We start from the raw sequence: 27,501 nt of genomic DNA on the forward strand, positions 1-27,501 counted from the left end.
TATATTATTTACTGTTAGAAGCCATTTTGTTTTTAGTGGCACCCATCTTGCAATGAGTCAACATTATGTCACTTGAAAATCATACAACACAGCTTCAGTAAAGAAATCAAATTAAGCCAGAGCTCAAGTTTTTAGCCAACATGGTTTTATTTTACAACGTACACTTAGTTTGACACTTTGGTATTCTGATAGATCTATGATTTCAATGATGTGGATATTTCCACTAGTAGTATAGATGACAATCCATTAATTTCTTCTTATCCTTTGTGATTCTTTGAGGATTCTCTTAGGAGGCAGAGAATTTGTAGAAGATATTAAAGAGAAAGAAAGGGTGAAAAAAGGGTCCCCTTTACTTCCTGCTTTGGCAGCCACCATTATCTGATCCCAAACAGCAGAATTATTTGCCACACCTGCTCAATCTGGTAGTGGCAAGAATCTTGCCAGGTAAACCTCCTTATCTGTAATAGTCTGAAGTCCTGTGTGACTCTTTAGGTTTCATTCCTAGAGTAGCCTGAATAAAAGGAACTGCTTCAATTAGGTGGTCTTTTTTGTTTCTCAGGGGAGGCCTCTGGACCCGTTTTCAGAACATGTTGCTAAATTTCAGTTAGAGATTGGTGAAAATAAATATGTACTTATTTGTTCCTTATCTGCCATATCCATGGATTATAGATCCAAGGTTAAGAACCCCTGCTATGGCAGGGTCTGTCTGATGGCAATGGCAGGCTAATTCTGAATACAAATTGAAGCATATTTTTTTAACCTTCCTTTTTTTGGTCTGTTTTCTTTTACAACCTGACTAATATGTAAATAATCTGCATGACTACACATGTATAACCTATATCATATTGCCTACCTTCTCAGTGGGGGGAAGGGGAAGAGAGGATTTGGAATTCAAAATTTAAAAATAAATGTTAAAAATTGTTTTTACATGAAATTGGAGAAAAATATAATACTAAATAAATATTTTTTAAGTAAGAGCCTTGAAAAGAACCCCTGACATAATATTTTTACAAGATCTTTATTAGGACTTCCCCCCACTGCTGGAAACATAAACTTATTTTCTTCAATTTTTTTTGTTACCCCATCGTCATTCTTTTTAATCTGGTGTGCTAATAATTGGAAACCAGATCCATTATGGGTTACACTTGACATGGGGAAGGCAGGATAGTGGAGTCCCCTAGGGAGAGGCCATGTCTTTGTTTGTCGCAATAAGAGGATAGGGGAAAAAAGGTAACTCCTTACAAACTTAAAAATAGGGTGATAGTGGATATCTATTTAAGGCCAACAAGGTGGCACACTGGGTAGATCACTGGGCTTGGAATCAAGAAAACTCATCTTCCTGAATTCAAATCTGGCCTCAGATACATACTAACTGTACAACCCTTGGCAAGTCACTTAACCCTGTTTGCCTCAGTTTCTTCATCTGTAAAATGAGCTGGAGAAGAAAATGGAAAACCACTTCAGTATCTCTGGCAAAAAAAAAAAAAACCAATGTGATCACAAAGAGTCAGACAGGACTGAAATGACTCAACAACAACAACAACTTATCCTCAGAGACCTTGCCCAAAGAATGTCCCAAATTAGTGGAAACTCCCCATAATCCCATTTCCTTTCCCACCCTCCCCCAGTACAGATGTTGGAGTTGGAAAATAGAGAGCTGAAAGCAAAATGTCATGTGTCTTACTTTTTCCACTCTGCCACTCAAATGGGTGCTTGCCCCAAGCAGAAGCTAATAAAGGTAGACAATTGCTTGAAGATGATGATGCTTGGAGGGATCAAGCAATCATACGTGGAGAGACAGCAGAGAGAGACAGCCTGGTGAACAACAGCTGATATAGGATGGAAAGGACTAGGGGGTATATCTTAAAGACCTGGAAGGTCATCAGATCACCAGGACAATCCAAGATCATATAAAGGTGGAAATGTTATTAGTGTGAACATGGGGCAGTGTTAGCAACTTGGGGCACTTATGTCCACTGGATATAGTGGAGGATTTTGACAGCAGTCTTCTCAGATTACCTTGGCCACTGAGCAGTTCTTTTTGTTTTGTTTGTTTTGCAGTTTTTGTTTTTTTCTTTTAGGGACTTTGCTCTAAGAATCTCCAGCAGGATTGGGGATAGAGTGGGGAATATATCTTTACTTATCCAAGGAGATGTCTCCATTTATTTACATCTCACCATATTTCTAAGCCCCAGAAAGCTGCCAGGATGGGAGACAGATAGCGACCATGCCTGAAGAAAACTTCCAGAGTCATAATTGGAAGTCATTCCACAACATCATTGACTGTGCTGGAATTGCAACTCTATTTCCATTAATCAAAAAGACACCCTCGTGATTTGCATTGCTTTGCATATGTAAATGTATACCCCTCAGCCTCCTGGCAAGGAACAGGAAAACTAAAGAGCCTTTTTTGCTTAGAGAGTAAATTGTAGGAGACAGGGAATTTTCAGGAGATTTTATATGGAAAGACAAGGTCAATAAAGGTTCTATCTTGGTTTCAGCTATAGTGGTTCTTGTTATCTGACTCCAGGAAGTAGACTTATATACAATATAGACTAGATGGTGACAAAAACTTGGCTAGAAAAACTCCCTTATCTGGATGTAAGTAGAAGCCATTTAATGTACTTCTCTTTAATATGGAGCAGTTTGATGTCTGAAAGGAAGAAGAAAAAAAAACACTTTGGTTTAATAAAAACTAGTAAAATATGTATGTAAAGAAATTTAGTTTTCAGATGGGATTTGAGAGATTTGAGACAGAGAATGAACTTTTATATAAACATAGACTAGTAAAGTGAGAGAATTAGACATGCAATTAGGGGAAAATAAAATGTATATAAAAATGTTTACCAAAAAATTGAGACAATAAGCATTCACTAAGTACTTACTATATTCCAGATACCATGTGTGTGAAGTACTGGATCCCAAGAAAAGTGAAAGAGGTAAAAAAATGGAGCTCACGCCTGAAGAGGCCTTCCCTCTCCTCCCCAGCCTGGTCAGGCTTTGGCCCCACCCTGGCTGGACGCCTACTCTATTTCTTTGATGTTTTATTTTGGTTTTTTTTCTCTCAATCCGGGGAGCTCCCCCCACCCCCACCCCATTAGTCAAGCCCTATCCCCCCCAACCCCCTGGACAAGATGGGGGCAGGGCCTTGGTAAAACTGCCCCCTTCTCTCCCCCACCTTACACTACAGCCCTGGTGGGGGAGAGGGGATGGGGGCTCCTTGAGATTTAGTTTTTTTTCTTTTTTATTATTCAATCTGGAAGCAGAAAGCTGTGGATTCTGGATTCTGGCAAAAATCCTCTGCCCCCTCTCCCTACCTATCCTGTCTGGCCCGCTGGTTCCCTATACCTCACCTAGCACCACTCCCTCCTCCAACAGGGGACCAGACCCCCTCATCTGCCTGTATCTTTCCCCAAATCTCCCTAGTGGGAGAAGGGACAGGAGTGGGGAGGGGCTCTATTCCCCTCCTCAGGCATCCAGGAGGGCCCCTAGCACCCATGGGCCCTACCCCTCCTTGCGGTTTTCTCCCTGACACATTTGTTAAAAATCAAACCTGAATAAAACTACAAGTTTAATATGAAAAAAAAAATGGAACTCAAAGTCTAATGAGGGAGATAACATGCAAACAATTAGGTACAAATAAGATTTCTATATGATACATTGGAGATGAGCAAAAGAGGGAAGAGAATGGAATTTAAAAGATCAAGAAAAGCTTCTTGTACAAGGCAGGATTTTAGTTGAGACTTGAAGGAAGATAAGGAAGCATTCCAAGCAAGGGGGACAGCCAGTGAAAATGCCCAGAATTTGGAGAGGTGGTATTCCTTCTATGAGGAAGGGCAAGGGAACCAGTGTCACTGGATCAAAGTTTATGGGAACGTGGGGTGTAAAGTATAAGAAGACTGGAAAAGTGAGGGGTGGGGAAGGGTGCTGGCCCTAATTGTCAAGGGCTTTGGATGTCAAACAAAGGATTTTATATTTGATTTTGGAGGTGATTGGGAGCCACTGGAGTTTATTGAATTGACGGAGGAGGACAACATCATCAGACTTGTGCTTTAGGAAGATTAATTTGATGGATGAGTGGTAGATGAATAATTGGTTAGAGAATGGTAATGCCTTTTTTTCAGTTAACAGTGTGATGGTTCACAGTTTTATTTATTAGAAAGAGAATATGAAGAAATAGTTTCAAGAAAACAGAATGCCATGGAATATCTTGAGAACTGATCAGTGTCTAGAGCTACAAGGCAATGTAATCTCTCAGCTCATCTGGATTTAACTGTTTTAAGAATTAAGGATAAAGCACATGCACACACAAATGAAAAAAAAATGTCTGGAAACTAAGAGATGATTAAATAAGGGCTATAACTCCATAGGGAAATTTTGATGAGCTGTCACCCCAATGCATAAGTGGTCCTAGAATAGGAACAAACAGTTGTCAAAAGAAAATTTGCAAACTATTAACAACCATATGAAAGAATGTTCCTAATTACTAATAACTAGAGAATTGGAAAACAAAATGACTCTTGAGGTTTACCTCATAAGCAGCAAATTGGTAAAGATGACAAGAGAATGAAATAGTCAATGTTTAAAAAAAAGCTGTAGAAGGACAGCCACGATAATGCCTTTTTTGATGAAGCTATGAAATGGTGGAAACATTCTGGAGAGAAATTTGGAATTAGGACAAGAAAGTGATGAAAATGTCTATACCCTTTGATTCAAAGATTCAGCTGCTGTTACATACTCCAAGAATGCTAATGACAAAAAGTCTAAGTCCCAAATTATATGGGAGGCAAAGGAGCTGATTATTAAATATTGATGATATAAAAGCAAAATATGAGCCTTTGTTTTAGGGGGAGTTGGTAGTTATTAAAAATGCTATGGATTTCACAGATACAACCAAACCCACTCTCTTCCTCTTATTCAAATATTTAACTTATTTTTACAAAATTCTCTCTCTCTCTCTCCATACACACACACACACACACACACACACATATCCCCTCCCCGTATAAAGGAAGCATTCAACTTTTGCTTTCAGAGCATGGACATAAAAAATAATAGATAATAGTAACAAATTCTATACAGTAGGTTAAGACTTGCAAAGCATTTTACACATTACCTCATTGGATTCTGACAATTTGCAAAGTTGGCTCTATTAATCAGTCCACTGTATAGATGAGCAAACTGACACTGGGAGAAGTTAACTGACTAATGCAGAGTCACACAGCTAGTATCTATGGGAAGATTTCAACTCACCTCCTCCTGACTCCAACTTTAGCTCTTTATTTAGTATGGTATCTAGTTTCCAAGATACTGTATTGCCAGATTTGGATGGTCTTGAATGTGAGATAGAAGAGTTTAGTCTATAATACAGGAGGTAGTAGAAAGCTATTGAGAAGTTTAGAATGAGGATTAGATCTACAAATGATAATTTGCCAGTCATTTATGTTGTACTTTGATGTTTTCAAAGCATCATGAATTTTCCTCATGAAAACCATCCTCTGTTTAGTAGATAGCGCAGTTATCCTTATTCCTAACTTACTGGGGGCAAAAATAAGGCTCTAAAAATTAAATTAAATTATAAAAATTAAATTATTTACCAGTGTCTTATAATTAATTATAGCAGAGCCAGGAAAGCCCAGATCCACTGATTGTATACTCAGTGCCCATTCTACTACATGCTACAGTCTCTCCATGGCATATGGGGAAGATTAATATGACAGCAGTATGGTGGATGGATTGGGAGAAGGAAAGACTATCTCCTTTACTGGATTATCATCCATATCATGACCCTTAGCCATGGTTGTTCCCCAAAGGCTTTGTCCTGGGCCCTCTTCTCTTCTCCCCCTATACTAATTCGCTTGATGATCTCATTAGCTCCAATGGTTTCAATTATTATCTCTATGTAGATGACTGACATATCTACTTGCCCAGGCATGGCCTCTTTTCCAACCTTCAACCTCACATGTCCATTGGACATCTCAAATTAGATGTCCTTTAGATGTCTTAAACTAAATGGATTCAAAACTGAAATCACTATCTTTTCCCCAAAACCATCTCTCCTTCCTAACTTCCCAATTGCTGTCAAAGGTATCAACATCCTCCTAGTTACCCAGACTTGCAACCTAGATGCTTGATCTCTGTCACCACCATGCCCTTGCCTAATCAGCTGACATGTCATGTCATTTCTATCTTTGTAATATCTCTCATATATGTTCCTTTTTTATTCTAACACTGGAATGACCTTGATGTGGAAACTAATCAACTCCCACCTGGACTGTTGAAATAGCTTTCTGTTTGGCCTCTGCCTCAAATCTCTCCCCACTGCAATCCAGCCTCCATCTAGCTATCAAATTAATTTTAATAATACACAGATCTGACCGCATCACTTCCTTATACAATAAATTCCAGTGGATCATTATACAATACATAAAATCCTCTATTTGGTCTTTAAAGTCCTTCATAAACTGAGTCCCTTCTACTTTTTCCAATATTCTTACACCTTACTTACTTCAATGCTCTGAGAACCAGAAAAAGTGGCTTCCATGCTATGGCTCACAAAAGACAATCATCTTTCAATACCGAAGACTTTCACTGCCTGTCCCCCATACCTGGTATTCTCTCACTCCTAACTTCCACTTTCTAACATCGCTGGCATCTTTAAAGTTTCAGTTAAGTTCTTATCTTCTGCTAGAAAACTTTTCCCTGATTCTCCCTCTTTTATTGCCTTCCCTCTGAATTATCTCCAGCCTATCCTGTATATATCTTGTTTGTGCATAGTTGTTTGCATGTTGTTTCCTCCATTGGACTGTGATGTCCTTGTGAACAAGAACTTTGTTTCCCTAGGACCTAGGACAGTGCTTGGCTCATCATTAGCTTTTTATAAATGCTAGTTATCTGACTGATTGACTAAATGTTTTGGCCCTTGGAGAAAAGGGGAAGAAACGTCCTCCCTTCCTTTCATTAGCAAGGTTGGGGAATATGGGTGAAGAATGATTCATACACTCTCAAATGAGGTTCTTTTTCTGGCTAGTTCATCATACTTACCTATATTTTTAATTATTACAGTGGAAGATTCATGAGGGCAGCAGAAGACGTAATGTGTATCTGGAAATGACATATATAAACAAGAATCAATCAAAATTAAGTTACTCTTTAAATATTAAAATGAACTACGCAATTATGTGAGTAACCAGTATGTAGTGAATCAGATTTCTCTTGAGAGAGCAGTACAGACTTATTGGCCTGCCTAAACTCAAAATAAGTTTCAGATTCATCTTCATTCTAGGTTTATATAATTCTATTGTGTTGATGATGATCTGTCCTGAGTGAACAGGAAGCAGTCCAAGTGTTTTGTCCTGTTTGCAAAATCAGGTCCTCCATTATAAATTGAGGATGTCAACTTTAAATGGCAAATTTTACCTTAAAAACTCATGAATTCCTAGGAGCGAGATAAACTGAAAGTCTCATTAGTTTATTAATTTATTGCCTTCTTTATTACTTTTTTTTATTTTTATCACTGAGGTTCAAGTACAACATTTCAATATACAATGTGGGAAGAATTCCTAAAGGGGGTTGAAGAAATATGAATCAGACTACCCATTGATTAAATCCAGACCTCTCAAGAGCAGGCTAATTTTCTTAGCCTAAGAAGAAAAATGGGAGATGCTGTCAATCACCCAGAATGAAAGTCTTTGTAAATCAGTATATCATGGAAGCAAGTACAAAGTCCATCAGTGACAAGAGTGAAGGTGGCTGAAAGTCAATATTTATCTTCTATTCGTAACTGATAAAAAGAGAAGAGGGTTTCTCAACACTAATTTTTCATACCATTCATTCATTCATTCATTCTTAGCCAAAGGAGGCTCTAAATTGCTTTTGTCCTATAGTTAACATATCTCCTTGATTCTTCTATGTCTTCTCAAATTTCAAAATAGATTCTGTATGACCATTGGCGAATGGTGAAATAAGTTCTGGTAATTGAATGTCATGTAATGTGATTATAATGGAAAGCAGAGGGATATGATTTTCCTTCATCTTGACTTCTCTGCAGTCTTTGACTCTCTCAATCATGCCTTTCTCCTTCATACTCCCTTTTCAAAAGGTTTTTGGAATCCTGCTCTCTTATGACTCTCCTCCAATTTATCCGACTGCTCTTTTTCTGGATCTTCATCCAGGTCATGCCCATAATAATAGCTAACATTTATAAAGGATACATAATATAAGGATGTATCTTTAGGAGCAGCAAGGGATGTATTGAGCAATGTGGATGATATAAAAAAAGATATCAATAAAAATTAAGGAATAGATTCTATGGAGTCCTCTTCTTTATATTGTAGTTTGAAACCATTTCCCCAGTGACAGAGTGAGTCCACTAATCTCCAGTTGCTTGGTGCCTCAACCTCCACTAAATCCCTGTCTTTTAGGCTTCTAGACTTTCTCCAAAGTCATTATATGATGCAGTCAAAGGTAAGGAGGAAAATATACTCAATGCAACAATGTACCAGTGGATGATTAGTCAACACTAGTATTTACCATTCGCATTTACACAAGAAACATTTCTTAAGCAACTACATTATTATACAATGGTGAGTTGGTGAAGGTAAAGATGCAAAGATTAGACAAGGCACAGTCCCCAAGGCCTCATGATGGGGTCCCCTTCTAAATTGGGGCAAGATGTAAGCAAAGAAATCAGATCTCTAATCTATTTGTTGATTCTTATTCACGCATTAACACATATTCAACTGCCTACTAGAAATCCCCTTCTCTGTTTTTAATAGCTACCTCCAATTCACTATGTCTAAAAGTGAACTAATTTTCTTTGCATCTTTACCTTCACCAACTCACCATTGTATAATATATACCAGGGCTGAGATTGAACCTAGGTCTCCTGATTCTAAAATCAGTGTTTTTTTCTATGAGATGCAGTCAGTCAACAAACATTTACTTAGTGTTTACTATCTGCTAGGCATTGTGCAAAGCACTAGTAATACAGGGGAAAGTAAACACATGGTTCCTGCCTTCAAGCAGTTCATACTGTATTGGCAGATACAATATATAAATAACTAGGAACATACATATATTCATACACAAGCATATATGTGTGTACATGTGTGTAAATGGAAGTAGAAGGCTCTAAAAAACCTATTGCAGAAAGATGGATTTGAGATGAGTCCTGAAGGACGCCAACAGACCCTTCTATTTCTAAATCTATGATCCTATGATCATCAGTTTTCCTTGTATTCTATTCATTCATTTCATCTTTTTAAGATCAATCAATTACTGCTATTTCTGTTTGGCAGTAGGACATGAGATATACTAACCTCTGAAGCTACATGGTGGTTGTCAGCAGTCAATGCAGAACTATGAAAGAGAAGTAAAAGACATCCTCAGGGAGGCATGTTAGGAAGAGAAGTTGAGCTTGGTTACATTGCAAGGATGAAGGATGAATGGTGGATAGATATCTGTATCTTCATAATATCAGGAGTAAGGTTCAGGAAGGCCTGCAGTATGTGGGGTTTTCACAAACTCATGGGAAGACATAGGCAATAATTCCATATAAGAAGGGCAAGCATAGAACTATAGATTTAGAGATGAAAGGGACTTCCAAGGCCATCAAGTCCAACCTCCTCATTTTTCAATTGAGGAACTGAAGCCTAGAGGGATTCAGTGGTTTGCCCAGGGTCACAGGACTGGTAAGTGTCTGTGGTAGAATTTGAACCGAGGTCTTACTGATTCCAAGTTCAGTACCACTATCCACTATACACCACAGCCTATTACAGCATAAATATGTTATGATTCACATAGTTGAAGAGAATAACAAAACTGATCACCATTCCATTTGATTGACTATTTGAGCATACAAAACATTTTGGATGATGCCCCAACATCGTGATGTTGTTGGTACTCCTCAAAAACGAAGGACGAACAACAAATCAATTTTTATATATATTTAAATACTAAAATTTGGTTCATAATGAAGCCTCCCTGGTAGGACAGAAGTTCCTTGAGGGAACTTAGTGGTTCATTTTTGTCTTTTCATTTCCTGCACACATTGCCTTGCATATAATGAATATTTGTCAAATTCACTTCACTTGGATTGGATGAAATTAAATTGATCTAGGTTTTCTGTATCTTAAAAGAGACCCTAGACTAAAATGTCTTTATTTTGAGCTATTTTGCCTTTGTTGAAGACATACAATTATTCTGTCATTGACGTGGTAGAAATTCAAACCAGGCGGTGAGAATGAGTCAGGCAGCTGATAAAAGAAAAAGAATGAAGCCAAAAAGGGAAAACTCTGGCTGTAATTGAAATGTCCACGTCTTGACTTGCATACCTTCTACAAAAAGTGGAGACTGTCTGCAAACTGTTCATTTCAATGCATATCTCTTCTCCATTCCATAGGGAGACCAGCTGGGCTGTCCTTGCATAAGGGGCCCACCTGCAGTTCATTAAAGATCAGGACTTGCTCCTTCCACACCAGACGCTCAACCACGATGACATAACTCCATTCAGAGGACTGCCTGGCTGGGCTGGTGTTCCCCACCACACACACACACACACACACACACACACACACACACACACCCCACACACACAGCTCCACAGCTCTTGTATCACCAAGAATCTGGCAGTCAGTTCTCTACTGACATAGTTCACGGCGTGTATTGGGTGATCCTGATCCATATTGCGTCTGGTCTGGGAATTGAAGACAGCAGCTTCAAGGCAGTAAGGTAAGCCCTGCTGAGAGTTTTAACTATTTGAGAGAGAGAGAGAGAGAGAGAGAGAGAGAGAGAGAGAGAGAGAGAGAGAGAGAGAGAGAGAGAGAGAGCTGGATAGTTGGTGAGAGGCTTGTCTCAGGAACAGAAAAAATGTCCCAGCAACTTTGCCAGTGAGAATGAGAACAGCAAATCAAGGTTTTGTCCAGTTGCTTTCACATTCTGTGGAAAATACCTTCCATGTTTTATGAGTGAGAGAAGAACTGTGCATATCATTTTCTGTTTTATTGGGGAAGGGTACTTTTAAGAAGACTTTATGGCTGGAAGGAGGGGATGATGATATTAAACAGTACCCAGAGCACATTATTGGAATTTAGAAGATTTTTGCCTCCTCACTATTTTCACTGGAATGACTTTAAATTAAGGTAGAGGACATTTAAAACAAAGCCCCAAATAATTTTAAATGAATTCATTATTATTACAAATTTATACTGGAAAAAAAGATGATTGTTGGTACAAGATACAGAGATATGAGCTCTTCCATAAACTCCCCATTGGATAAATAACCTTAGAATCATAAGTTCATAGATGGAAAGGTGGAAGAGATGTTAGAGGCCATCAAGTCTAAGCTTTTTATTATTCAGAGGTGGAAACCGAAGCCCAGAAAGATTTTGTGATTCATGTGAGGTCACACATCTAAGATGGAATTTGAATGCAGATTTTCTTGGATCCATGTTTGGTGACCTGATATTCACTATATTCCTCTTCCTTCATTGATTTTCATAATGCTTTGAGGATGTGATTCCTGGAGTATTTCTGAAAGGGGGATTTATAGAAACCATGTAAGAAAGTAATACTAGCTAGCATTTATGACATTATGAGCTTATATAGAACTTCGACTTTTGCAAAGGATTTTACCTAGAATATGCCATATGATGTTGCTTGATTTCTACCCCCTTCTTCCTTCCTTCCCCTATAGTTGCACTTCTTTTGTAGTTAATGAACGTTTGGGAAAAAATTAAGAAAAACAAAAGTATGACCGATATCCAGCCTCATAGAAGATCCATTATAGAGGACCAGGTCAAGTTTGTTTGATTTCATACTATTTCTTCCTACCAATATTCACCCCCCATCAAAAAAATATGAAAGCATTTTTCTTTTCCCTCCTGGGTTATTGTAGAGACAATGTCTGCATTGAGAATGTGCTGAGTTTGAAGTGAATAGATAGGAAAATGCTATGAGTATCTTACTGATCAAGAAAGACAAATCTTTCTGATACAGATTGATAAAGAAAGACAAATTTATTAAATCAAGTAATGATTTTAGTGGGGGGGGGGCAGGGGAAAGCTGATATTGCCATTGGTTAATTCTGTTGTGATGCTATGTAATTACCAATTTAGCCAAGCCTGGTCAGCAGGCAAAATATGCTATTAAACATCCACATTCAGAATATTTATAACAAATTGTTTACCTTCTATATTTGAATGATGGAAGTATTTCATGGCTACAAGTAAAAACAGTATAGATACATGTTCTTTACACATCTTAAGTTAATTTCAGATGCTTAGGAGAGGGATAGTGTTGAATATCATGTTCTCTTCTGATTTTGCACACAGAGACATTAGAATCCCTTGTATTTTAAAATTAGCTCAGCTAGATGAAGGCTTTATTCACCCATGACTTTCCATCTTGCAAAGGCCCAGTTCCAACACATTCCCTAAGGCCACAATTTATACTTCATGCTACATATGCTCCTGACCCTCCTGACTTCACTAGACATGTGAGAGTAGCCATAATGTAATTGAAAACTGAACTGAGAGCCTGGAAACTGAGTCTTGGCTCTTTCTAAATGACTGTGTGACTTCGGAAGTGTCTCTTTACTTCTCTGGGCCTCAGTTTCATCCACAATTACTTCCAGCACTACAGTTCTATGATTCCACAGTCTTACCAAACTCTACTACAGATAATAGAATATGATGAATGCAACATTTTTCTCAAGCTTTTTCAATATCCAATCCCCCTTCTCCCATTTCATTTACCCACACTGTCTCTAAGATTTTATTACATCTCAGAATTTAGTATCATGCATGGATCTACAACTGGAGAGGTCCTCAGAATCCATCTTCTCTGACCCCTCATATTACAGATGAAAAAAGCTCTGTGACTCTCTCAAGGTCATACAGTTTGTAAAGATTGTAAGACGATATAGCTAGAGATATAAAAGACTTCAGAGGCCATGTAGTTCAACCTCTTTATTTTACAATTGAGGAAATTGAGGCACTAAATGTCATGCCAAGGTCACATAATGAATGTTTAAGATAGCATCTGAACCCAGGTCTTTCTGACCTCAAGCCTAACCACTGTTGCATTGCTTCCTTTTTAAATTTTTTTGAGGGGGGAAGGCAAGGCAGTTGGGGTTAAGTGACTTGCCCAAGGTCACAGAGCTAGTAAGTGTCAAGTGCCTGAAGTTGGATTTGAACTCAGGTCCTCCTGACTCCAGGGCAGATGCTCTATTCATTGCACCACCAAGTTGCATCTCTTCTGCTCCTATGATAAAATTCAAACTTTTGCTCAAATCCCTCCTCCCTCCCACTTCTATTCTGAGCAACCATTCCCAAGTAGTGGCTCCTGCCCATTAAGATATTGGCAGGATGCCAGTTGAGGAGCTGCTGATCCCTGAGAAAGAGAAGTTTGAGTCACAAAAACGAACTAGGGGTATTTATTTCCAGATTCTCAATTTATCTCTGTGAGTTGAAGGCATGATTCGGGTTGGCATAATGTTTATCTCCAACAAGCTAATGTGTCTTATTAAGGGTTATCTGCTGAAGAATTCCATTGGAATGCACCAAAAAGCACACAACCCCATCCCCAAACACAACCTCATCTTGCAATACATTTGCCAAACATTCCTGTCTTTAGCCCCTGCTAAGCAACCTTTCTCAAAGGAGCCAAATACCATTGGCGATGGGCTTACGCTCCTTCAGGAGCACTGGTGATATTCCTAGACCTTTATTTTTGAAGAGGAATCTTCCCCAACTCCAGCAGCAATTCTTGATGCAATAATAAAATAAGAGAGCAGGAAGAATTTTAAAGAAATTGTTGCTTTTGCCCTTAATTCTTTTCAAAGCAATGGTCAGCCATGGTCTGGAGCCTACACTTCAGAGGGTCACTGCTGCTTTTGCTAGAGAAGGTCTTAGAGAACCTGACTGGAAAAGCTATTTCATGTACAGCCCATAAGGGGGCAGAAGAGCATCCAATATAGCTCATCTGTTTTCTCCAGCAATGATACAATGAAATTTGGTCATTTAAATCACTTTCTTTCTTTAAGTTATAAATGATGTAGCTAGGATTCTTTAAGATTAGTAAAGGGGGATTTAGGATTCTCATAAACATTCCAGATTGAATTTGAAAGGGAGATAATCAGACCTTGTTATTTTGGGCAGAAGACAAGGAACAGAACACAGTAGGAGGAGCATTGGTTTTGGACCAAGCCCTGGGTTCAAATCCTAGCTCTCCTATGTGATGTTGGACAAGTCACTCAGCATCTCTGGGCTTCATTTCCTTGTCTGTAAAATAAGAGGGTTGGACTAGATGGTCTCTAAGGCCCCTTGAATTTTCTAAATACATGATTGTATCTCCTTGGGCCTCATCTTGATAACAATACAAATAATGGCTAATATTTATATTGCATGTTAAAGCTTGGAAAGTGCTTTCAGAAGTAGCGCCAAATACTGTAGCCATTTTTACAGATGAAGAAACTGAGGCTTGGAGAGGTTAAATGAGTTGCCTAGAATCAAATTAGTGACTAAGGCAGGTTTTGAACTCAGATCTTCTTGACTCCAAGTCCAGCCCTCTATCCAATATGTCACCCAAATGCTTCCAAGTTTGTTTATCTGCAAAACGAGGAGGTTAATTCAGATGACAATATATTAGCATTTATATAGCATTATAATATATTTATGTAGCATTACATATACTTATATAGAAATATATAGTATATCATATATTATATGTATCATATATTATAATACATTATATATGATATAGAATACATATATAATGTAATATGTAATATATTATATAATTACATGCCATATATTATAATGTATCTTATATTATTATATTTCTATATTATATGATATATAAATATAATATCATTATAATCCAGGGTATCCATAAAGTCTATGTGCAATTTACAAGTTACAACTATTTTAAATTGCACATGGATTTTATGGACATTCTGCATATTAGCCTTTATATACAACTTTAACTTTTACAGAGCACTTTGCAAATATTATCTCAGTTCATCCTCACAGTAACTTTGGGAGGCAAGCACTATTATCATCCACTCATCCCCATCTATTATCATTTGACAAAAACAGAGCAGATGATGGGTTAGCAGCTTGCCCAGGGTATCCCCCTTAAGAAGTGTCTCAGGTTAGATTCAAACCTCAGTCTTCCTTCCTACAGATCCATTGCTCAAACTGCTGTTGTACTGCCTGGCCTCTTCTAAAGATGTCCTCTGCAGCGCCTTTTAGCTCTCTATCCAAGAGCCTATGATCTTAAGTCACTGCTCATCTCTTCATCTACAAAATAAAGGGGAATAGATGGAATGGCCTCTAAAATCCCTTGCAGCTCTGTATCAATGATCCTAAGCCACTCATCCGCCTCCCTGGGTTTCAGCTTCCTAATCTTTAAAAAAAGAAGGTGGATTAGATGGTATCTGGGGTCCCTTTCTACCTCTAGATCTCTGATCCCTTGAAATTATATGTAACGGTTTTTATTTTTCCTTTACTTAGGATCCAGAATACCTAGGAAAGATGTATCTAAATGCACTCCTCACCTTGGCAATAATCAGTGGCATCAACTGCCAAGATTACTATGATTTCGATTATCCCTTTGCCATGTATCAACTGTCTTCACCGAACTGTGCCCCAGAGTGTACCTGTCCAATAAATTACCCAACGGCTATGTATTGTGATGAGCTGAAACTGAAAACCATGCCCATCATACCTGCTGGGATCAAGTATCTTTATCTCCGGAACAACTTGATCGAATCCATCGATGAGAAGGCATTTGAGAATGTCACTGACCTCCAGTGGCTCATCCTTGATAACAACCGCCTGGAAAACTCCAAGATCAAGGGGAAAATCTTCTCAAAGCTGAAACAGCTCAAGAAACTACACATCAACCACAACAACTTGACCGAAGTGGTGGGCCCCCTTCCCAAATCTCTGGATGACCTGCAGCTGGCCTATAACAAAATCACCAAGATCTCTCCTTCCTTCTTTGAAGGTCTCATCAACCTGACCTTTGTCAACCTTCAGCACAACCAATTGAAAGAAGATGCAGTCTCAGCAGCTTTTAAGGGCCTGAAGAAACTTGAGTATCTTGACTTGAGCTTCAATCAGCTGTCCAAGCTGCCCAATGGACTTCCCATTTCTTTGCTGACTCTTTACCTGGACAACAATAAGATCAGCAATATACCTGATGAGTATTTCAAACGCCTTAGTGCCCTCCAGTACCTACGGCTGTCTCACAATGAGTTGGCTGATGGCGGAATCCCAGGCAATTCTTTCAACGTCTCTACTCTGATTGAGTTGGATCTCTCCTATAATAAGCTGAAGAAAATCCCAGCTGTCAATGAGAATCTTGAAAATTATTATCTCGAAGTCAATGAGATTGATAGTAAGTTCCAACCCCTGTTCGTATTTCCTGGATACATTCACTATGATCACAAATACACCTGCCATCTTTGTAATATACATATATCTGGGTCCTCTTCTGAAGGTTGAGTTAGAACTTTCTCCAGCTCCATGGCTCAAAATCTCTAGTTGATTTTACTAACTCATTTAAGCCTCTCTGGGCTTCAATTTCCTAATCTATAAGATAAGGGGTTTAGACTAGATGATTTCTGAGATATCTTCTAGTTATAAATCTATGATCCTATGAATTCCTAGAGATAAAGAGATGTAGTTTATGACCCTAATTCACATGATCTCAAAAATTTGTTGTTGAGTCACTTTTCAGTATTGTCCAACTCCTCATGATCCCATTTGGGGTTTTCTTGGCAAAGACACTACCATGGTTTTCCATTTCCTTCTTTGGGTTTGGAAATAGGTGCCCACTATTGATAACACCTAAAAATCTTCATAATGTGATGATATGTATGTTGCTGGCCAATGTACCAAAACAAGTATGAGTACTTTAACTGAAAAAAAAGAATGATAGTACCTAGGAGATTCAGGAGGAGTCAAAGAAAATTTAGACTTCACCCCATCAAGGCAATGTGGTAAAGCGGGATTAATGTTTGATCTGGAATTGCAGGGTCTGAGTTTGAATAAACTCTTCTACTTACTGCCTGTGAAACCTTGGACAAGATTTCTCACCAGCCCCACCACTCCAAACACACACACATACACAAATCCAGGTATCAGTTCCCTAATTTGTAAAAGGAGGTTGGACCAGAAGTTCTGCTCTAAATCTATAATCTATTAATAGATCACCTACGATGGGATACAACCTACCTTCCCTTGGACATAGGAGCTTAAGAGTCACTTTCTTATCTATTTCTGATCAAGACATAAAAAAATATAATAGGATAAGCTCCTTTACCACTTATGATGCTTGAACTCCTACATCCCACATCTTTGGCTACCACAACTGATGACTGATGTCTACGTCAGGTAGAGCATTCTACTCTCCCCAGATTTTAGATGACGTTGTGGTGAAGCAGAACTAAACTGTGATTGGAGTAGGGGATATATTTGGCAAACATATTACGTGTTTCCTTTTATCCCTTTTCACTTTTCCTTTTTCTCTCAACAATTCTTCACTTATTTTCTCACGATGGTTTGTTTCCTCATCACTCCCTGGTTAGAACTCTGACATGATACATTGTTACTACTGTGGCCATGTCCTAAGAAGCTTTGCTCAGTCATTAACCAGTATAAGTAATTGAGAAAGAAGATTAGAACTCTCTTCCTTGCCTGGGGAGTTATCTCACTTCCTTCACAGAGTGCAGTTAACCCAGAACCACAAACATCTGGTTCAAATGATGGTAATTAAAGATGAAACTTAGGAAATCACTGTGATTTTAACTTTCGTTTCCACTATCCTCTTGCCATCCGCAGCAAGAGTTATTAACCTGAGATCCAAGTGGTCCATGGATAGATATCAGGTGATCTGTGAATTTTGATAGTTAAAGACCACACCTTTATTTTCACTAACTTCTAAGTGAAATTTATCATTTCTTTCAATTATAAACAACAGAAAGAAAAAAAAAACATTCTGGGAAGTCCATAGACTTTACCACACTTCCAAATGGGTCATGACACAGGAAAAAAAAAAGTTAAAATCTCTTGTTCCCAAGGAATACCCTCCAGCCAGTTTTAGCCAGCAAGTAATGTGAAGCTATCGAGTAGTTAGGATTATCATTTGAAATTGAACAATTGGGACAGGAGAGACAGTTGTCTGGAGAGAACACAGCTTTGATTTGGAGAAAATGTATGTTCTGTGGTGTTCTTAAGGACAGTCCGTACCAAAGAGTGGAAGTTAAAAGGAAGAACGTTTTGGCTTCATATAATAGTGCTATTTGAAAGGGTCCTGAATCTATGATTTCATTGATATAGAAAAACCTTGATGTGTGGATTTCCTCTAGCAACTTTTTTGCTTGCTGTCCAATCATTTCCAGCTCTTCATGACCCTATATGGGTTTTATTGGCAAAGATACTGGAGTTGTTTGCTATTCCTACTCCAGTTCGTTTTACAGATGAGGAAACCAATGCAAACAGGATGAAGTGACTTACCCAGGGTCATGTAGTTCATATGTTTCTGAGGCCAAATTTTAACTCAGGTCATCTTTACTCCAGGTCCAGCACTATACACCATGCCACCTAGCTGCCCCCGCCACCAAGCTGTGCCATACCTCCATCAATACAGATCACTAACTCACATGCAACTTAAATTTCAGAGACCTTTAACTTTTTTATAATTCAATAAATTTAATAATTTAATTTTTATAATCAGGCTGGTGCACTGATTGGGTCACTTGGCCATAGGTACACCTGATATGTGTCAGAGACAGAATTTGGACTCAACTTCCTGAGTATCTTTATTGACTTCATCAGTGGTGTCAAACTCCAATAAAAATGGGAGTATTGACTTAGAAATACTAAGGATTGACTTAGAAAATCACACATTAACATTATCTACATTCTATTGTATTCTCATTTATTTTGTTAAGTATTTCCCCAATTACTTTTTAAACTGGTTGGGCACTACTCAAGAACATTGTGATACTGCCTTTTAAAAAATAATAAAAACAATGATAAGCACTTATATAGTGCTTTAAGGTTTGCAAAATATTTTGTGACATCTCATTTTAGTCTTAGAACAGCCTAGAGAAACTACAGGCATTGTCATTCTCATTTTGCAGCATAGAAAACTGAGGCTTAAATGAAAAAATAAGTCATTTGCACATAGTCACAAAGCTGGTAAATGTCAGAAGTGGGTTTTCAACTCAAATGTTCCTGATTCCCATATTAGCAATGAGAAACAATGTGGTGTCCTAGAAAGTGTGTTGAACTTAAAGACTGGAGACAGATGAGTTTAAATCCTGCATTCCACAATTACTAGGTATGAGACCGAGAACAAAGACCTACTATCTTTAGTCAGAAAATGGTGTAGACTTCGCCTTGAGGGCTGGTATAACCATCCCCTACTTCCTAAATTACAGTGGCAACAGATGTAATTATGAGTGGTCATAGGATTCCTCCAAGGCCATATTTTAGCTAGTGATAGTATTAAAATGAATTAAGGAGTGGATATCAGTGGATAGAGCAATGGACCGAGAATTAGAAAACAAGTTCATATCCTAAGACATTTGTTAGCTGTGGGATCCCGGGCAAGTCACTTAGTCTCTGTCTGCCTCAGTTTCTTCTTTGGTAAAATGTAGATAATCATAACATCTACCTACCAGAGTTGTTACAAGTACAAAGTGGCATGAGAGATGTGGTCTTGGGCCAGTTCCTTATTGTCACTTAGCCTTCATTTCCTCATATGTAAAAAGAGAATAATAATAGCATGCTTTTTCCTAGGGTCATTTCCAGGAAAATAAAAGAGAGATATTTGCAAATCTTGAAGGCCTAAATTCTACCTATCTACTAGCTGCTGTCTTTCCATCTGTCTATCTATCCATTCATCTATCCATCTATCATCTATCTGCTATCTATCCATCTATCTATCCATCTATCTCTTTCTTTCTGCCTTCCTTCCTGTTTCTTTCTTTCTTTCTTTCTTTCTTTCTTTCTTTCTTTCTTTCTTTCTTTCTTTCTTTCTTTCTTTCTGCTATCTATCCATCTGTCTATCTATCCACATATGCATCTCTCTATCTCTGTTTCTTTCTATCTACTATCTATCCATCTATCTATCCATTCATCCATCTCTCTATTATCTATCTATCTATCTTTGTTGTTGTTGTTGTTAATGTTGTTAGCCTTGAGAGGCCTAGAAATGATATGGTAGAATTTTAATTGTTATGAACTTCACAAAGTGGTTATAGCCCTGGACAGGAGTAAGGTCTAGTGACTCCCTCACCTTTTCACAACTAAAGTAATATATTGAATAAAATACCCAGCATTTTTCTAGTTTCATTTCTATTTCTAGTTCTAGTTTTTCTATGAGTTCTTCCATCTAATTCTTCCATGAGTTACTTGTATTAACTTGAGCAAGGTAATTAACTTCTTTGTGCCTTTCTTCATGTGTAAAATGAGAAAGTAGAGCTGGAGAACATTAAGGGTCTAACGAAGTAAAAGCATTCTATAATTATAGAGAAGTATTTTGTCTATGTAAGAGAAAGAGCATATTAAGATCTTTAATGTACAGTTGAGAGAGTCAGGATCTGGAGAGAATTTAGATCTGGAAGAGGTCTTAGAGCTAATGGAGTACATATTTTTGAGTCTGCTTATTTTATAAATAAGAGAGCTAGGTTCCAGAGAAATTGAATTGCTTGTCTAAGGTCAAACAGCTAGTTAAACACCTGAGACAGGATTCAAACTCAAATTTTCTTGCTTTTAAGTCTAGCACTCAAATTTGATATTGTATTGCCTCTAAAGTGTGATATTGATTTTAAAATGTAATATTTTCACCCTTTGTATTAGAAAAAATTATTAGACTTGGTTAAGAGATTTGGCATTTTTTCTGAGCTTAGATACTTGTGAACTATAAACCTTAACTTCCCTCTCTTTTTTCGATGTGTGATATCATCTGGTGGGAACAGCTGGTAAAGAATGACAACTCTTTTCTAACTTACAGTCTTTGAGAATTAGCTAGGGAATTGAGAGTTTTTGTGACTTATCTAAGGTCATATAGACCATACCTGCCAGAAGCTGGGCTTACGCATAGGTCTTCCTGATTTCAAGGTCAACCTTATGTGCACTATGCCATGACGCCTCAGTTTTCTATAAAGCTTTACAAGAACTTATCTGTGAAATTGGAAAAATAATATATCTATCTAATAGGTAGATGATAGATATAAACTATCTACTTTGCAAGCCTATGAAGATGTGAATCATCATTGACAGCAACATTCATGATTTTATTGGCACAGAAAGTTTCTCTTGAGGAAATACCCTCTACTGATAAAGATTTATAACTATTGTGAAACTTAACAGTTTCAGAAAGCTTCTTGGGATAATAATAAACTTCCCTGGCCTAAGGGACTTGTCCAGGGTCACATAGTCAGTATGTATTTTAATTGGACCTTGAACCTAGGTCTTTATCCATAATGTCATGCTGCCTTGTTATTATTATTATTATTAATTATTACTATTATTATCAGTAGTAGTAGTAATAGTCATTGTAGCCATCATTGTAGTAGTAGTAGTACTAATAGTAGTAATAGTAGTAATAGTGGGAGTGAAGAAGAAAGAGCACTGGGTTTGCAATCACGAAGACTCATCTTCATCAGTTGAAATCTGGCCTCAGACATTTACTAGTTGTGTGACCCTGGGCAAGTCACTTAGCCCTGTTTGCCTCAGTTTCCTCATTTGTAAAATGTGCTGGAGAAGGAAATGGCAAAACCACTCCAGCATCTCTGTCAAAAACAAAACAAAACAAAAAACAACCCAAATGGGGTCACAAAGACTAGGACATAAATGAAATGACTGAATAACAACAAGTAATAGTAGTAGTAGTAGTAGTAGTAGTAGTAGTAGTAGTAGTAGTAGTAGTTAGTAGTAGTAGTAGTGGTAGTAGTTAGTAGTAGTAGTAGTTAGTAGTAGTAGTTTTGGTGGTGATGGTAGTGGTAGTAGTAGTAGTAGTAGCAGATATTCCACTTAGAAATATCTGTGTCTTTCAGCACATTTAATATATTTGAAAACAACAAATGTACGTTTCTTTTAAGTTTCTATAATTCAGGACTTCCCCTTGTCAGCCCACTCTTCCCTCTACTCCAACCTCAAAGAGTTAAAGTTAGCAAAGTTTCATTATGCTGTGGAATTTTCAGTTGGAAACAACTGGCAGTGCTGGGTTGTCATTACTTGACTTATTATTATTTGGCCATCAGACAGCGCTAATTCTGCATTCCATCTGGACCACCGTCGAGTCAAAAACGTGCTGAATATCACAGTTGGCAATCACAATGTCCTCCACAAGCACACCACCTACTCAGGGTTAGACTACACCGCCGCCATGCTGCTAAATTCTGTATCATGTTCCAGAGTTTCTGATGAGTAGCATTTCTCATATCTTTAACCAGGATGGTATGAAAGCCAATTTCAACAAGTGGAGAGCTAGCACATTTGGATGCTGTACTGGAAAGTGCCCTGACCTAGGACTCAGAATTCAGAGGTCCAAGTTCTGGTTTTGCTAATCAGTAATGATTAGCTGCATAACACTTTAATGTTTACATTTTTTTTTCCTTGAAACAACCCTGCAAAGTAGGTAGTATACTTCTGGTTGTTGTTTGTTTTTTTGTTTTGTCTTACTCTGTATTTCTTCATTTGCCTCTCTAGACATCGATTTCTTCATCTGTCTGTCAGGGATAATGATTTATATGCTCCCTTATTCATAGGGTTGTTGAAAAGATCAAATAATATGATATGTATGAAGAATGAGTGACAGAAAGCAGTTCAGAGATTATGCCAACTCTTTCCCTTTATGAGGAAATTAATGTCTTGGGAAGTTAAGTGACTTATCCAAAGTCTCACAGGCATTGCACCTTCCACTAGGCCATGCTGACTCTCTAGCCCTACACACACACACACACACACACACACACACACACACACACACACTTTAATTATCTCCATTCACTCAAGAAACCCCAACTCCAAATCAAAAGGTCTTAAAAATTTATGATTGAAACATTTCATCGATTACAGTTTATTCACATACAGATGTCATCTAATATTTCGGTTGGAGTCATTGTGGTCTCACAAACCAGATTGTACGAGCAATGGTAAAGGGAACTTAATGAAAGTGGTTTCAACTGGAGAAGAGGATTTGGACTATATTTTCCAATAGGTGTATCATCATCAGAATGCTTCACAACAAGGGCATGGCTTCTCTTCTCCAACATTCTTCTTTTGTTCCATGCACTCCTCTTTGGCCTAAGGCTTTTCAGATACCAATGAACTATACTCAGTAGGTGCAAATATTTTGCATACTATAAAACAGAAGAAAATGATAGATGTTAAGTAGACCAAGTAATAGGAAAGAGAATCTAAAAATAATAATAACAAAACATTGGGAGAAGATGCCAAAAGCTTATTTCTATGGTTGATAATCTGTTCTGCATAAACTCTAGCTCTCACTCCTAATCAATGACTTTTTAGTCCCTAAAATAATACCTTGCACCCAATAGATAAGTGAATATTGAATTGAATGTTTTCCTTCTTTTCTCCTTCTCTCCCTCCCTCCCTCCCTTCTTTCCTTCCTTCCTTCCTTCCTTCCTTCCTTCCTTCCTTCCTTCCTTCCCTCCCTCCCTCTCTTCATTCTTCCTTTCTTTTTCTTTCTTTCTTTCTTTTTCTTTCTCTCTCTCTCTCTCTCTCTCTCTCTCTCTCTCTCTCTCTCTCTCTCTCTCTCCCTTTCATGAAGTTAGCTTAATTACTATCTTCTGCTTAATTAGTACAATACCCGGGAAAAGGCAGACACTTAATAAATGCTTGTGGTAAAGAGATTCCCTCTAAGAATAAAGATAGGGAATCTTTAGCTTATAGAATCATATAGATTTGCTTGAGTGGGGTCCATAACTAATATTAGAAGTGGGTCTTAGATCAGGTCATCCTGATTCTAGAGCCAAATCTCTATCCTTTTTTTGGAAGAGGGAAGGCAGGGCAATTGGGGTTAATGGATATATATATACATATATTCATATATCCAAATCACTATCAATCAATAAATAGTTATTACATGCCTACTATGAGACAAGCACTGTACCATACAAGAAATGTAAATCTGGATAATTATAACCCTCCAGTTTTAATTTCTCAGCATCATCTTGTCTGACAGTTGTTATTTTTATTTTTTAATAATTCAACCATGCATATGACAGTTTTATGTCTGCTCCGTGATTTTTTAAAAAATTTCCTTTATGATGTAAAATTCTCTTTTTTTTCTTTTTGAATATGATTCCCAAAAGTATGGATTAGGGGAAGGAACGCTAAACTGGAAGGCAGAAAACATGAATTCAGTTCCCAACCTTTGCCATTTGCTAGCAGTGTTGTATTGGGCAAGTCACTTAAGCTCAAATCCCTGGTTGCTTTAAATTGGGATAATATTAGAAGGGTGTCCTGGAGGCAGTTCATACCAGCCCTTGAGACCTGATTGCTAAACTTTCAGTGTGAGCATTTGCATGTCAGAAATCCATAAACACTCTAATCAGACCTGAATTTATTGCTTTGTTGATTATTTAGGCAAGAAGCTGATGGAGAAAATATCAGTAATGCAAATTAAATTTAAAGTGCATCATGTGTATTTATTTTTCTGAAGAGCTGGCTATTAAACAAACATTTACCAGCACACTTCTGATAATATATGAATTGTATATCCCATAATATTGTGGTTAGGATCAAACAACATAATGTATGTGATACACCCTATATGGATAGACTTTCTTTTATATGAGAGGTATAATTCCATTGGTATTGTTGTACTTGACCACTGTGCAGCAGTGTTTGGAAGCTAGTAAGTGTGCTTTTCTTTCATTCTTATGAGGATGATTCCTATGAGATGAGGAAACTCCCTCTACTAAAGCAGATTAGCTCTTGCTCTGTGACTTGGGGTCTTAAAGAGTCGCCTGGGGCCCTTAGACGGAAGGTGACTAGGGCGGGGTTACTCAGCCAATTTGTGTTAAAGACTATATTTGAGCTGAGGTCTTTGCAACTTCAGTGACAGACCTCTAGCCACCTCACCATGGAAATATAAGCTCTTTAACCAAATAACCATGAAAGATTTTTATTTTGTCTTACTACTTCTTTGATAACACAAGTACCATTTTGTTCTTTAGAAAGAGACAAATTCATTGAATATCCTGGCATTTCACCATTAACTATTTTTTCCTGAAATATGCCTCTGATTATCCTTCATTGAAGATACCAGGGGCAGCTGTTGTGCCCAATAGAATCCTTCTGCCAATTGAAAACAGTGGTGTAGATTCTAGATATCCAAACTTGCCCACTAACTTCTGATGGATGTGGGCATTTAGATGTTTGGGTTGGAAGGTGGAAGGTTCAGGAGACCATCTTCAAGGCTGTCCCTAGAGAGTGTTTGGTGTTCTTCAGCATCTTCAAAATGGTGGAATCTAGCATCTACATAGTTAGTTATAACAATTATGGAAGTTCATGCATCATACGCTTCCTTCCCCCATACTTATCCCATGATGGCTCCCCAAGTCATTGTCTCTTCCTCCAGTCGTCTGCTTCCTAGAGTTGTTGATATTCATTTTCCTCACTACCAGGGGTAGCCTACACTTCAATATCCTGAAGCACTTGCCACCAGGCTCCACCCCTGACAAATAAATTGTTTCCTGCTGCTTGCCCCAGGTACAAAATGACTAGTTATAGCTCTAATTGCAGCTTATTTTATTCATTTAGAGATAAATACTTGATACTCCAATATAAACATTTTCATCTCTTCTTAAACCTTCCTCCATCACTTTCTCTCAATCTTTCCTTTGTCTCTATAACACTCTCCCTTAATTTCTCAATCCTTATCAGTGTTCACATCACATCTGCCCTGGATAAGATTCTTAAGGTCAGGTGCATTGTTATTAAAAACAAAACAAAACAAAAACTCTGTATCTACAGTGACTAGATTAAATGTGATATGGTGAAGAAAAATATGAACTCTCTATTTGGAGGACTTTATTTAATCACCCTTGGCCTGTTTGCTATTTGTGAAATGAGAAGAGTGGGCTTAATGGTTTCTTCCATTTTCAAGGCTGTAATCTCTCACTTATTAGTTAATTTGTTGTGGTGGTTTTTGTTGCTGTTGAAGATTAGTAGTATATTCAATATATTATAATCATAGGTTGTTCCACTTGGTGTTTTCAAAGTCTGAACAAAGCAGGTTTCTAAGTTTCCATGTTTCTTGTCTTCCAGAATTTGAAGTAAAGAGTTTCTGCAGGGTCCTGGGTCCTTTATCCTATTCCAAGGTCAAACACCTACGCCTGGATGGAAACCTCCTCAGTCGATCTAAGTTGCCATCAGAAATGTATGAATGTCTCCGGGTAGCCAACGACATCACGCTGGAATGAAATCTTGGCCAATCCCAGAATTCTTTATCAGTGTTCATACTAGAGATTTGTCTAGGGATAACACTTAACAGTTAGGATTTCCAAACAAAGTCTCAATTTCCTTACTATCAAATTCATTGATGTTTACTACTTGGGAATTTTATGATATGTGGGAAAATGTTTTGTAAACATTGTAACTGACTGTTTTTTAAAGAAATAAGATGAAAGGCAGGCCTGCTTCATCACTAACACACACATACACACAGCATTGAGTGCTTTTTTGTGAATTTTGTTAACTTGGCAAGTCAGAAATCTCTCAAATGTCATGTAATGTCACCCTTTTCAAGTGACAAGGAAACCAGGTACATTTTTGAATACCCAAATATTAACTTAAAAGGCCCAAAGCTTAAACCATTGAGTCAAAGTAAATCCCTTTCCCCAACCTTAACTCATTTTTTTCTGCATGTTAAAGCACCAAAAATGTTATTTGTTAAGCTGAATTAAAGTTTCCACTAGGAAATGCTTATTTTGAAATCTATTTAACTAAAGCCATGAGACCACATGAATGGATGGAAGCATTTTCATTTTTTAAAAAAAAAATTACATGTGCACTTACGTAGTGAGATTTTTCTCAATTTAGAATGATTATTTCACTGTAAGTCATTTATACATGTTTCTGTTCAATTATTTGCATGCTATGCTTAACCTGCTAATGGAAAAATAAAACATAGCAAAAACATTATTGTGTTGTCCACAGCCTTTTGAAATATATTTCGCTCTTTTAAACAATTTAAAAGGATGGGTTATGATTCAAAGATTGTTGAAGGCTTTAGCAGTTTAACAGTTTTAATGTAAGTTTACCAACTAAATAAATTGTTCCTAACCATGTAGTTTCAATGTATCTTTAAATTCAACTTATACAAAGCCATTAAGCTATTAATCATTTCTCCCAGTTTTGAGTAACAAGTACACATTTAATTACTTTTGGGAGCGGCAGAAGGGAATTACCTGGGTGACCTTTTTTTGCTGTTCGTTGTTCTGTCATTTTT

General features: G+C 37.6%; 1 protein-coding gene across 1 annotated transcript; it reads left to right on the plus strand.

The window, feature by feature from the left end:
• The first annotated feature begins 10,370 nt into the window (after positions 1 to 10,370).
• LUM (lumican) lies at positions 10,371 to 27,194 on the plus strand. Its single transcript, XM_036762091.1, has 3 exons — positions 10,371 to 10,731; positions 15,516 to 16,404; positions 26,319 to 27,194. Exons 2-3 carry the CDS (start codon positions 15,537 to 15,539, stop codon positions 26,471 to 26,473), a joined length of 1,023 nt encoding a protein of 340 aa, XP_036617986.1. The 5' UTR covers positions 10,371 to 10,731; positions 15,516 to 15,536; the 3' UTR covers positions 26,474 to 27,194.
• The last annotated feature ends 307 nt before the right edge of the window (positions 27,195 to 27,501 follow it).

Source organism: Trichosurus vulpecula, chromosome 5, assembly GCF_011100635.1.
Source record: "Trichosurus vulpecula isolate mTriVul1 chromosome 5, mTriVul1.pri, whole genome shotgun sequence".
Lineage (NCBI taxonomy): Eukaryota > Metazoa > Chordata > Mammalia > Diprotodontia > Phalangeridae > Trichosurus > Trichosurus vulpecula.

Bases quoted from the DNA above. Each gene is read 5' to 3' on its own strand.
- LUM (XM_036762091.1), top strand. From the start codon at position 15,537: ATGTATCTAAATGCACTCCTCACCTTGGCAATAATCAGTGGCATCAAC. The intron at 16,405-26,318 runs GTAAGTTCCAAC...CTTGTCTTCCAG, and splicing joins CGAAGTCAATGAGATTGATA to AATTTGAAGTAAAGAGTTTC.